Raw genomic sequence first — 10,801 nt, 5'->3', positions numbered from 1 at the left:
GCTCCGCCTACCGGGTTTACGCCATTCTCCTGCCTCAGCCTCCCAGGAAGCTGGGGCTACAGGTGCCCGCCACCTCGCCTGGCTAGCTTTTTGTATTTTTTAGTAGAGACGGGGTTTCACCGTGTTAGCCAGGATGGTCTCAAACTCCTGACCTCGTGATCCGCCCGTCTCGGCCTCCCAAAGTGCTGGGATTACAGGCTTGAGCCACCGGTGGCGCCCGGCCTCCTGTATTTTCAATAGAGACAGGGTTCCACCACTTTGGCCAGGATTGTCTCGATCTCCTGACCTTGTGATCCACCCGCCTTGGCCTCCCAAAGTGCTGGGGAATACAGGCGTAAGCCACCATGCCCGGCCCTTACTTCATTTTTCTTAAAGCTGAACAGAGGATTTCAAGATGTTTGTTACATTCTGAGTTTTGCTTGTTAGTTTGTTGAGACAGGTCTCCCTCTGTCACCCAGGCTGGAGTCTGGGGTGCGAACACAGCTCACCGTAGCCTGGACTTCCTGGGCTCAAGTGATCATCGCTCCTGGGGAGCCGGGGCCTCAGGCACAGCGATGCCAATAATTTCAAACTCTTTTGTAGAGACACAATCTCACTGTTGCCCAGGTTGGTCTTGAACTCCTAGGCTCAAGCAATCCTCCCACTTTGGCCTTCCAAAGTGCTGGGATTATAGGCATGAGCCACCACGCCCGGCCTCTTTGCTCGAGTCTTGATACTTAGAAAATGGAGGTGAAAACGGAATCAAGAGGAGGGGGCATTTGTCCACATGTGGACCAGGCAGGAGGGAAGTTCCAGCCACAAGGGGTGTGGGGGCTCCTAAGATCGGCTGCTGCTTCTCCAGAACCGGGGATCCGCTCTCGAAAACCAGGGATCTGCGGGACCAGGGAATAAGACGCACGTGGGGCCTGCAGTGAAAACATTTATTTTACAACAGTAATCTTTATTTTAGGTCAACATTCAGACATACAAGACGGAGATCACCATGCGGAACCAGCCTGGCCCTCAGATTTGTGTGCTCGAGCCAGGATCAGCCGGAGTCTGACAGCGCCTGCACCCCAACACGGTCGGACTCCAGGACGCCAGTGAAAAAACCAGTGCATGGACAAGCAGCTTCCATGCGTTTGCATTTGATTTTTAAAAACAAGACATATTTCAGTGTTAACTTCCCCCCCTCACCTGGTTTGAAACATTTTCCCCATTTTCCAGAGAAACAATATCCACCAAAAGGTGCCGCCTGCAGGACCCGGCCCAGCCTCTTCTGGCGGTGGTGCTGTGTAGACTCCTCTGGGGCGGACCTAGGGCCAGGACGGGGCCCCTTCCCAGGCTGCCCTTCAGATGCAGCTTTCCCACTGATTGTATCTGTTGCTTAGAAAATCAGCTTTAATGTTGCAAGGGAGGGAAGGGTTTCCAGTCACCTCCTAGATTTCACACCGGGACACACACCTGGGTCAGGTGGGCGTGACACGGAGCCCCCAGGATGGGCACCTGACCCTGCAGAGCAGAGGCCAACACCGGTGGGGGCCATGGCAGTGCCCTGGGCACACATCCTCTGCACACAGTGGGCTCAGCGCTTCCTTCTGTGCACCTGCCAGAAAGCCTCTTGCAGGTCCCTGCCCAACTCCCAAGAAACCAAAGGCCGTTTCAGAGCCACCTTAAATTGTACTTGTGGCTTCACCACGGGACAGCAGCACAAATGACACGCTTGCTGTGTGATATTATACATATACCACATATTGTACACCACACGGACACCACCCACAGGCCCCACCCACTCACAGCATGTGACGACGCGAACCGTTGCTGGTAAGGACAGTAAAAAATTGTAGCTTTTGCCAATTTCCACCAGGGGAGGATGGATTTACCAACCAAAATAACAGACACAGGGGCCAGTCCTGCGGCCCCACACTGGGTTCCCACAGCTCCGGAATTACCGGGGAGAAGGGTTGAGATCGATCAGTCACTTCGTGTCCCCCACGAGATGTCCCCACAGTAGGATGCACTGAGCCAGAGCTAAGGGAGGGTGGACAAGCCCCACGTCGAACTCTGCCCGCAGCACCCGGACCCTCCAGTGGCAGCCTGTGTGCTGGTGCCCCCACAGCACAAGGCCCATCCGCAACAATGCCCTGAGCTCGGCAGGCGACGGGGGCCACTGGCAACACGCAGCACCTGAGGGCAGCCTCGACGGCGTGAGGCTCCAGGGCCTTTCCTGGACGGCAGCAGCCGACGTGAAGATGAAGCTTTCCCTGCTGGGCGCATGCGACGCCAGCTCCTTCTTCTAACAGGTCCCCACCAGGTGCTGGCTGCACGAACTGAACACAGAGAACTAGGAACGTTCACAAACACTGAGCAGTAATATCTAAAGCAGTTTAAAAGTAAAGCCAAAAGGAAGACAAAAACATCCCACGTCACTGAGTGGAGACAATCTACACAGCAGCTGCCGGGAAAGGCGCTCGGGGCTGCACCCATGCCTCCTGCAGGTCAGAAGCAGTCAGTGCTGCCTGGACCCCCTCGTGAACTGGACAGGCCTCAAAGCATAACCCCAGCAGGCCCCCGGCAGCACCCAGCAGCGGCGTCCAACGGGACATTCTGTGCTCATGGCCACACTCGCTCACAGCACCGTCCACAGCCTCAGAGCGAGGAGTCGGGGATCCCGTCACTGGCACCGGAAGGCAGGGATGCTGGGGGCGTCCTGATCTGTTAGCATGTGGACAGGGAGATGCGAAAGCTGTCCCTGGGGACTCACCACCTCTTTTAATGGGGAAACAGTCCACTCAATAAAAAGAGAAATAAAACCTGGAAGGATCTTCTTCCTTGAATTAAGACAAGGCCTTAAAACCAACAGGGCAGAATGCTGAAAAGGGTTCTGCTTCCAGGTCAGGCAGTGGGAGGAGCTCCAGGCCCCGAGTGTCTGGGCTTCCTGGGGGGTCTCAGAATCAGTCACCACCAGGGGACCAGGTTCCACAAACCTCCAGACCTGCTCCTCCTTCCCCCGCTACCCCACCTTCTGCAGGGAGCTGCATGGTTCTAAAAAATGGTCCATTGGACTCTGTAACTGAAAAGCCACCGGGCAAGGGGCCCACTCTATGAGTAGCGAAGGGCCCTGGAGTGTTCCAGCCACAGAGTTGTGTGCCCAACAGAGAGCCTGGTGGGGCTGAGCCAGGGCCCCCAGTGGGCGGCTTTCTACCTTAGGTCCAAGCTTAGAACCTGGCTCTTGGCCAGTCTGCAGAAAAATCACTCACGTCCTAAGCTACATCTACAAAAATTGCAAAGGCTGAGTGCAGCCGGCATCTCAGGCTGAACTTGCTGCTGTGCTGAGCGACACAGAGGCACCCCACTGTCTCGCCGCCTCACGTTTCAGGACGGGCCAAACAATGAATTTCTTACTCTTTTAGGAGAGGTCTGATTTTGACAGATTATTTCTAATTTAACGTCACAGTGCATATCTCTCCTCTCGTCAAAGATCTTCATGATCATTTTAGTGAGAAAAACAAAGAAAGGTGCGACGGACACAACTGCCCCAGGATCTGGTGCTCACGGCAGCCGGCTCACGGTCCGCATGTGGACCTACAGGAGGGGTCAGCGGGGCCTCACCAGCCCCCCATTCCTAAGCACGTCCCGATGTGTCCTCACAACCACGTCCCTTCTGGCAACCTCCTGGTCAGCCTGAACCTACCCCTCTACACAGCCTTGGGTGGCCGCTGAGGGCAATGAGCAAGCTGGGGCCACGGGTCAGCAGGCAGGCGGGGAAAGGGGGCTTCAGGAGGCTCATCGGCTTGGTCTGGGCCAGAGCCACCAGGGACATTCTGCAGAGACCAGGCCCACTGGAGTCTGCAGCACGCGGCCAAAGGCAGGCCCAGCACATCCCATGAGCCATGGAGTAGGGGCAGCTCTGAGCCCTCGGCCAGCACAGGCACATCAGAACAGTTTCCCCCTGCTCCCCTACCCAGGGCGCCACCAACAAGCTCTAAGACATACAAGAGACTGACTTCCAAGGGTCTGCACGTGGATTCCGACATGTGGATACTGTGGTCTGGCCTCCCAGGGACCCACAATGGTCCACAGGTGGATTCCGTGGTCTGGCCTCCCACGGACCCAACCCTTCTGAGCCAGAGGGTCCCTCTGGTCCAGTCAGTCCTTCCTCCGGGGACCTAATGAATCTGGCTCTGCCTGAATCATCGATGACGGGGCAAAGGCGAGTAGGGCAGATGGGAGCTCTGGCAAACACAGGAGGAGGGGTCTTGGGAGAGCCCCCGTCCCCAGCAACTGGGTGCTCACATATGCACAATCTACTCTCTGAGGCTCATCGGGCTGGTCCTACTATCTGTGGTTCTACAGGTCCAAAAAGGGCTACGGAAAGGACAGGTGGTCTGGAAGGAATGTGGAGAATGACCCCAAGACGGGAGCGGGGAGACTGGCCCCATCAATGCAGCTCAGAGCCAGGGAAAAGTGCAGGAACACAGACAAACAACCCAACACGGGCGAAGGACACACCTCCAAGGAACCGCAACGTCCACACGACAAGGAGACCAGGCCAGACACATGTGAGGAGGACACGGGGTCAACCTCGGAAGGAGCCTCCTATGCTTTCCACACCAAATTCTCCCACAGGAGAAACCCTGCCACGAGGCCCAGGAAACCACAGAGCCCCAAGCCAACTGTGCCCAGCACAGACACCAAGGAATGACGGTGATGCCGGTGACGCGGCCTCGCCCCTTTTCTGGCAGGTGAGATCAGAGTCCTACTGCAGCCTCAAGGCTGGGAGCACAGTGGGTGGACCAGACCCCGAGGCCAAGGCGGTAACACAGCCCTGCCAGGCAGCACCTGCCTCCGGCCCCTCGAGCACAGGGAAGAAAGGGGCAGCCCCCCTTCTCCTCACCCACCTGGCCGGCTGCAGTCACCCCTCACTGGACCGGCCTGACCGACAGCCCTGAGGCAGCTCCACTGTGCGGTCAACGCGGTCATGCCGCGGAATGTCCACAACACAGACATGGAACGTAACCCCGTACATGCTATTACAAAAGGAAAAAGAACAGAAGATCGTAGCTACACTGCTTTAAATACTGCATGCTACGCACTTCGTGGGTCAAGGGTTGGCGCTGGGTGGGCGTGGAGGCAGGAGGGGCCCTGGCAAGGCCGGGGCAGGCAGGAGGCTGCCTTCCCATCTCTGTGACTACAGTTCATGACTCTAAGGTTGGCGTGGCCGGGCGCTGGCTCCTCCTCTGACCACAGCTTCTCCTGGATTTAGTTGAACCCGTCGGTGTGGTAGCTGGGGTGGGAGTCGGCTGTGAGCTGGGTGGTCTCGGTGGCAGATGCCGGCTGTATGACGATCGGCGTGTCTGTGGCCTCTGAAAAGCAAGCACACAGGGCACTGCACGGGGGCCGCAGTCTGGAGTGCGCCCAACACTGGTCCTGTGGAGCGACTTCCGGGCACCTGGACAAACTCTCCACGGGGTGAGGCTCCTTGCTGACCTCCACCCCACACGGCTTTCCTCCGTTGCCTCGGGTCACCACCAGCCCTCGGCCCTCAGCCCCGCCCCAACTGCCTGCCGCCCTGCCCCGCCTCACAGTCGTGGGATCTACGGCTACCGCAGGTCACGGTGGGGACAGCTCTATGCGCCTGCTTTACCTCAGGGTCCACGTTCACACCTCAACAGTCCCAGCTGCCACCACAAACACTCGCGGCACAGTGTCAGTGCCCTCCTGTTTGACAAGACAGGTTGACACCATTCAGGGCCCGTTCTGGCTCTGCCCCCCACACACACACACACACACACACACACACACACAGGCCCCGGGGCGGGCACTCACCCCGCTCATCAGACTGCAGCTGGGCCTCCAGATCCTCAGGGGACACGTAGAACTCTGTCTCCTCGCCCTCAGGAGCCTTGGGCTTACACTTCCCGCAGCAGCAGTTGAAGCAGCAGCACAGACAGCAGCAGCAGTAGCAGCACGTGAGGAGGCCACAGAAGACAAACAGGGCCTGGGGAGAGAAGGTGGCGTCACAAGGCCTCCGAGGCCCCTGGAGAGGGCGGGGCAGGGCTCCCAAATGCCCTCAGCAGAAGGCAGGGGGTCCGTTCCAGGTGGGGACACTGCCTTCCAGACAGGAAGCAGAAGGAAATAACTGACAAAGGGACGGGGAGAGACAGAAAGAAACCCGCTGCTTAAAGAAAAGCAGCCTCCAGGCCGGGCGCGGGGCTTACGCCTGCAATCCCAGCACTTTCCAGGCCGGGCGCGGTGGCTCACGCCTGCAATCCCAGCACTGTGGGAGGCCGCGGCGGGCGGATCACGAGGTCAGGAGATAGAGACCGTCCTGGCTAACACGGTGAATCCCCGTCTCTACTAAAAATACAAAAAATTAGCCACACATCGTGGCAGGCGCCTGTAGTCCCAGCTACTTGGGAGGCTGAGGCAGGAGAATGGCGTGAACCCAGGAGGCGGAGCTTGCAGTAAGCGGAGATCCTACCACTGCACTCCAGCCCGGGCGACAGAGCGAGACTCTGTCTCAAAAAAACAAAACAACAGCCTCCAGGCCGGGCGCCGTGGTTCACGCCTCAATGAATCCAGCAGTTCAAAGTTAAAGTAAGCTAGGATCTCACCACAGCACTCCAGTCTGGGCAACAGAGCGAGACTCTAACATTAACTAAAGTACTTTATAAGGATGCCAGTGAGGAGGCCGACTAGTCAAAACCAAATACAGGCTTCTCACGAAGGCCACGCAGCGATTCAAACCCTCTGGCCTTATATGCGACACTTGGAACAAAACGAGGAAAGGAAGAAATGTGAATGCAGCATCAAGGCTCATGTCCTCCTCTACCTCGGGGAGGACTGGGAGCCACTTACAGAAAAAACCTGGCGGCTCCGCAGGGCTCTTCCCTGGACAATCTGGACGCTTTGGCTTGTTCCAGGCAGGACACCAAGCCAGTGACAGAGCTTTCCCATCACACAGGTGAGGAGAAAGGCTCCGTGTGCCCAGAAACCATGTCTCAAGAGTGTAGAGTTGCTGGCATCAGCGCACTGGCTCTTCAATGCCGGGAACCCTGCAGGCATGGAGTGACCCAGGTGCCTGCACAACGGGCAGCGTGCCCTCACCTTGGCCCACCAGCTGGACAGCACGAAGTAGGTGTTCACGTTCTCCTCCCCAAACTGCTCGGCCACGTAGAGCCCCAGCGAGCCGTACTTGTCGTAGATGTTCCTTTTCGTGGCGTCCGTCAGGATGGCGTGCGCGTTGTTGATCTCCTTAAACTTGTCTGCAGCCTCCGGGTTGTCAGGGTTCTTGTCCGGGTGATATTTCAAGGCAAGTTTCCTGCAAACCGAAACCATGTCCTGGCTCTACCCTGGCCTTTGTCCCACTCACACCCACCGCTGGGTGCAGTGGAAGGCAGGTCCGCCCAGGCCGCCCCACTGTCCAGCTCTCCAGGGCGGCAGTGGAAGGCAGGTCCGCCCAGGCCACCTCACTGTCCAGCTCTCCAGGGCTGCAGGGCCAGAGACAAAAGCAAGCTCTGCGGTCGCTTCAGGTAAACCTCCTCACCCTGACCCAGCCTCAGAGGAGGGAGTCCCAAGGGCAGTGAGTGCCAGGGCACATCTAAGTTCAGCAGCACCAAGGCCAGCCCCGGGGTCCCAGCCGCTAACTGCACACCTGCCGAGTGAATGGTTAAGCATGGCGGGACGTAATGACGGCATTTTAATATGTGTTTTATGAACCACACAACCCTAGCACACAAGAGGAAGACTATCTGAATTGTCTGGATCAGTGATGGTATCTCTTACAGGTTACTCAATAAGACTGCATCTAAGAGTGCAGTTCTTCAAGTTCAATCAGAAGAGGCTATAACACAGTGAGGTGTCATCACTGTGCTACAACAAGGAGACCACGGGACCATCCAACGCTCTGCGGCTCCTGTGAGGCCTCGAACAGGTTCAGACCCTGATTCCCCAGGAACTGTGGACAGTGTGTAAGCTTCTACTAAGTGCTATTTTTTGTGGGCAAGAGAACATGAATACAGTAATTTTAAGCTATAACGAGCACATTACACATACAAAAGTGTTATGCAGCTGTGACCAGTTCAACGCTGAGTCGGCCAGGATAAAGTGTGTGCAATGGTCCTTGGTAAAATGCAGACTAAACCACACGGGGCATGTGTCTTCCTGGGGGAGGGGGGCCCACACCTGTCCACTTACCGATAGGACTTTTTAATGTCATCTGAGGTTGCGTTCTTGTCCAGCCCAAGGACGTGGTACAACGACTCCCCAGAGGTAGACAGTGAGCGCTGTCTCTGGTCTGCCATGTTAGGCTAATCTAGAGGAAAAAATAAAGTATCACAAAGCATAGATGAAAGTACCAAGGGCAGAGCTGATGGACTTTATTCCATAAGACCATTCAAAGCAAAAGAATCCAAGGCTGCCTTGTGGAGTTTACAACGTGCACAGACAGACGCCATGGCATGGAGTAGTAGGAGAGAGCAGTCTCCAGTGGGGACAGGGTTTCTACACTGCATGCGAAGTGCTGCGACACGGCCACCCCAAGAGATCCCGACGAACTGGAGGCTATACTGTGGGCCAGCGCAGCGGCTCACAGCTGTCATCCCGGCATTTCGGGAGGCTGAGGCGAGAGGACCACTTGAGCCCAGGAGTTTGAGGCTGCAGAGAGCTATGATCACACCACTGCACTCCAGCCCATGGACAGAGTGAGATCCTGCTCCTTAAAAAATAAATTAATTAATTAATTAAATAAATTAAAATAAACACGCATACTGTAATCCTTACAGCAACCTCTGCATAAAAAATGCAGAGAGGTATGAGCTAAAAAGTTAAAAGAAAAATGAAAAAGTAACTCAACACAGGAAACAAATAGAAAATCAGTTGGAAGATGTAAATCCAAACATATCAACAATTAAATTCAATGTTAGCAGACAAAAAAACTCCAATTAAAGGAAGGGACTGCCTGAATGGATAAAAATGCAGAACCAACTCGAATTTTAATACTTTCTCAGAAATCAACACAACAGACAAAAAAAAGAATCAGGAAAAACATCGATGTTCTGAACAATACGATCAACCAGCATGACCTGATCTCACAGAACGCCCCACGTCCAGAGAATACAGAGTTTCTTTTTCTTTTGAGACAGAGTACTGCTCGTTGCCTAGGCTGGAATGCAACGCTGCGATCTCAGCTCACCGCAACCTCCACCTCCCCAGTTCAAGCAATTCTCCAGGCTCAGCCTCCCGAGTAGCTGGGATTACAGGCACGCGCCACCACGCCCGGCTAATTTTTATATTTTTAGTAGAGATGGGGTTTCTCCATGTTGTCAGGCTGGTCTTGAACTCCCGACCTCTGGTGATCCGCCCGCCTTGGCCTCCCACAGTGCTGGGGTTACAGGCGTAAGCCACTGTGCCTGGCTAGAACACACAGTTTTTAACTGATCAACCACCATGACGTGACAGTCACAGAACACCCAACATCTAGAGAACACACATTGTTTCTAACTGAACGCTGTATACTGACCAAGACAAGCCACATGTCAGGGCTTCAAACTGGTTTCAATAAATGTACATGGAATGAGGTCGTACACAGCACAACCCCTGACTTAACAGCTACAAACTGGAAACCGGAGAAAGATACATCGTAAAACCTCAAGTACTCTTGATATTCAACAACACACCTCCAGCTAACATGTAGCTCAAAGAAATCACAGGGGAAATTAGCAAATATTTTGAATTGAATCATAAATACAATGCACGTGACGGTTAATTTTGTGTCTCCTTGGCTGCATCGTGGGGGTACCCAGATCAAACATGACTTGGGGCGTGTCTGGGAGGGTGCTTCTGAGCTGGGGACTCAACGAAGCCAACTGCCCTGCCCCGTGCAGGTGGGTCTCGCCCCAGTCCATGGGGGTCCTGAATAGCAAGGGGTGGAAGGAGGAGTTGGCCTGTTTTCCTTCTCGCCTACCAGCCTGAGCTGGGCCATGGTCTCCTGTCCTTGGACTGTATTATCCCACGGCTTTCCTCCATCTTCAAATGGCAGAGCATGAGACTTTGTCTCCATAATCATGTGGGCCAATTCCTCATATTAAATCTCCTTTAGAAAGAGACACAGATAACAGCAACGTCCCTCTGCAGAATGCTGACCAGCACAACACGTTAACCAAGGCCTAAGGCTCCGCCTCAGGAAACTACAAAGTAACAGGATAAACCCAATATAAATGGAAGGAAGGAAATCATAAGGAACAGAGATCAAGGAAAACAAACAGATAATTTTCACAAAGCCAAAAGAGTTGGTTCTTTGAGCAACAAGAGGAAAGAAGGTTCACTACAGATCCTAGAGGCACGAAAAGGATAAAATACAAATTTCATGCCAAGATATTAGAAAAATTAGATGAAATGGACAAATACCTTGAAAACTACCATTTACCAAGACTGATATGAAATGAAATAGAGAATCTGAATAGCCCTACATCTGTTAATGAAGTTATATTTGTAATAAAAAACCTCCAGAAGGCCGGGCGCAGTGGTTCAGGCCTGTAATCCCAGAACTTTGGGAGGCCGAGACGGGCGGATCACGAGGTCAGGAGATCGAGACCATCTTGGCTAACACAGTGAAACCCCGTCTCTACTAAAAATACAAAAAACTTAGCCGGGCGAGGTGGCGGCGCCTGTAGTCCCAGCTACTCGGGAGGCTGAGGCAGGAGAATGGCGTGAACCTGGGAGCAGAGCTTGCAGTGAGCCGAGACTGCGCCACTGCACTCCAGCCTGGGCCACAGAGGGAGACTCAGAAAATGCCAGACCCAGATTTTTTTTTTTTTTT

General features: G+C 54.5%; 1 protein-coding gene across 2 annotated transcripts in view; it reads right to left on the bottom strand.

Annotated features, from left to right (window-relative positions):
• Positions 1 to 905: 905 nt before the first annotated feature.
• Positions 906 to 10,801, bottom strand: part of DNAJC5 (DnaJ heat shock protein family (Hsp40) member C5) — a 17,763-nt gene continuing 7,867 nt past the window's right edge. Inside the window, exons 2-6 of one of the 2 annotated variants that reach the window (XR_001887207.1) lie at positions 8,179 to 8,296; positions 7,090 to 7,303; positions 5,809 to 5,980; positions 5,627 to 5,700; positions 906 to 5,345 (exon numbers count right to left, since the gene is read on the bottom strand). Coding sequence is in view for 1 of the 2 variants with exons in the window: in XM_017881291.1 (XP_017736780.1) it covers positions 5,242 to 5,345; positions 5,809 to 5,980; positions 7,090 to 7,303; positions 8,179 to 8,285 (597 nt within the window). In the remaining variant the exon portion in view is untranslated. Of the gene's footprint in view, positions 5,346 to 5,626; positions 5,701 to 5,808; positions 5,981 to 7,089; positions 7,304 to 8,178; positions 8,297 to 10,801 lie in introns of those variants that run through there. The other variant, XM_017881291.1, reaches the window with a different exon arrangement.

Source organism: Rhinopithecus bieti, unplaced genomic scaffold (genome assembly GCF_001698545.2).
Source record: "Rhinopithecus bieti isolate Rb0 unplaced genomic scaffold, ASM169854v2 scaffold_12573, whole genome shotgun sequence".
NCBI classification, from domain to species: domain Eukaryota; kingdom Metazoa; phylum Chordata; class Mammalia; order Primates; family Cercopithecidae; genus Rhinopithecus; species Rhinopithecus bieti.
Note: the sequence above shows the minus strand (reverse complement) of the source record. Positions and strands in the feature narration are given on the sequence as shown.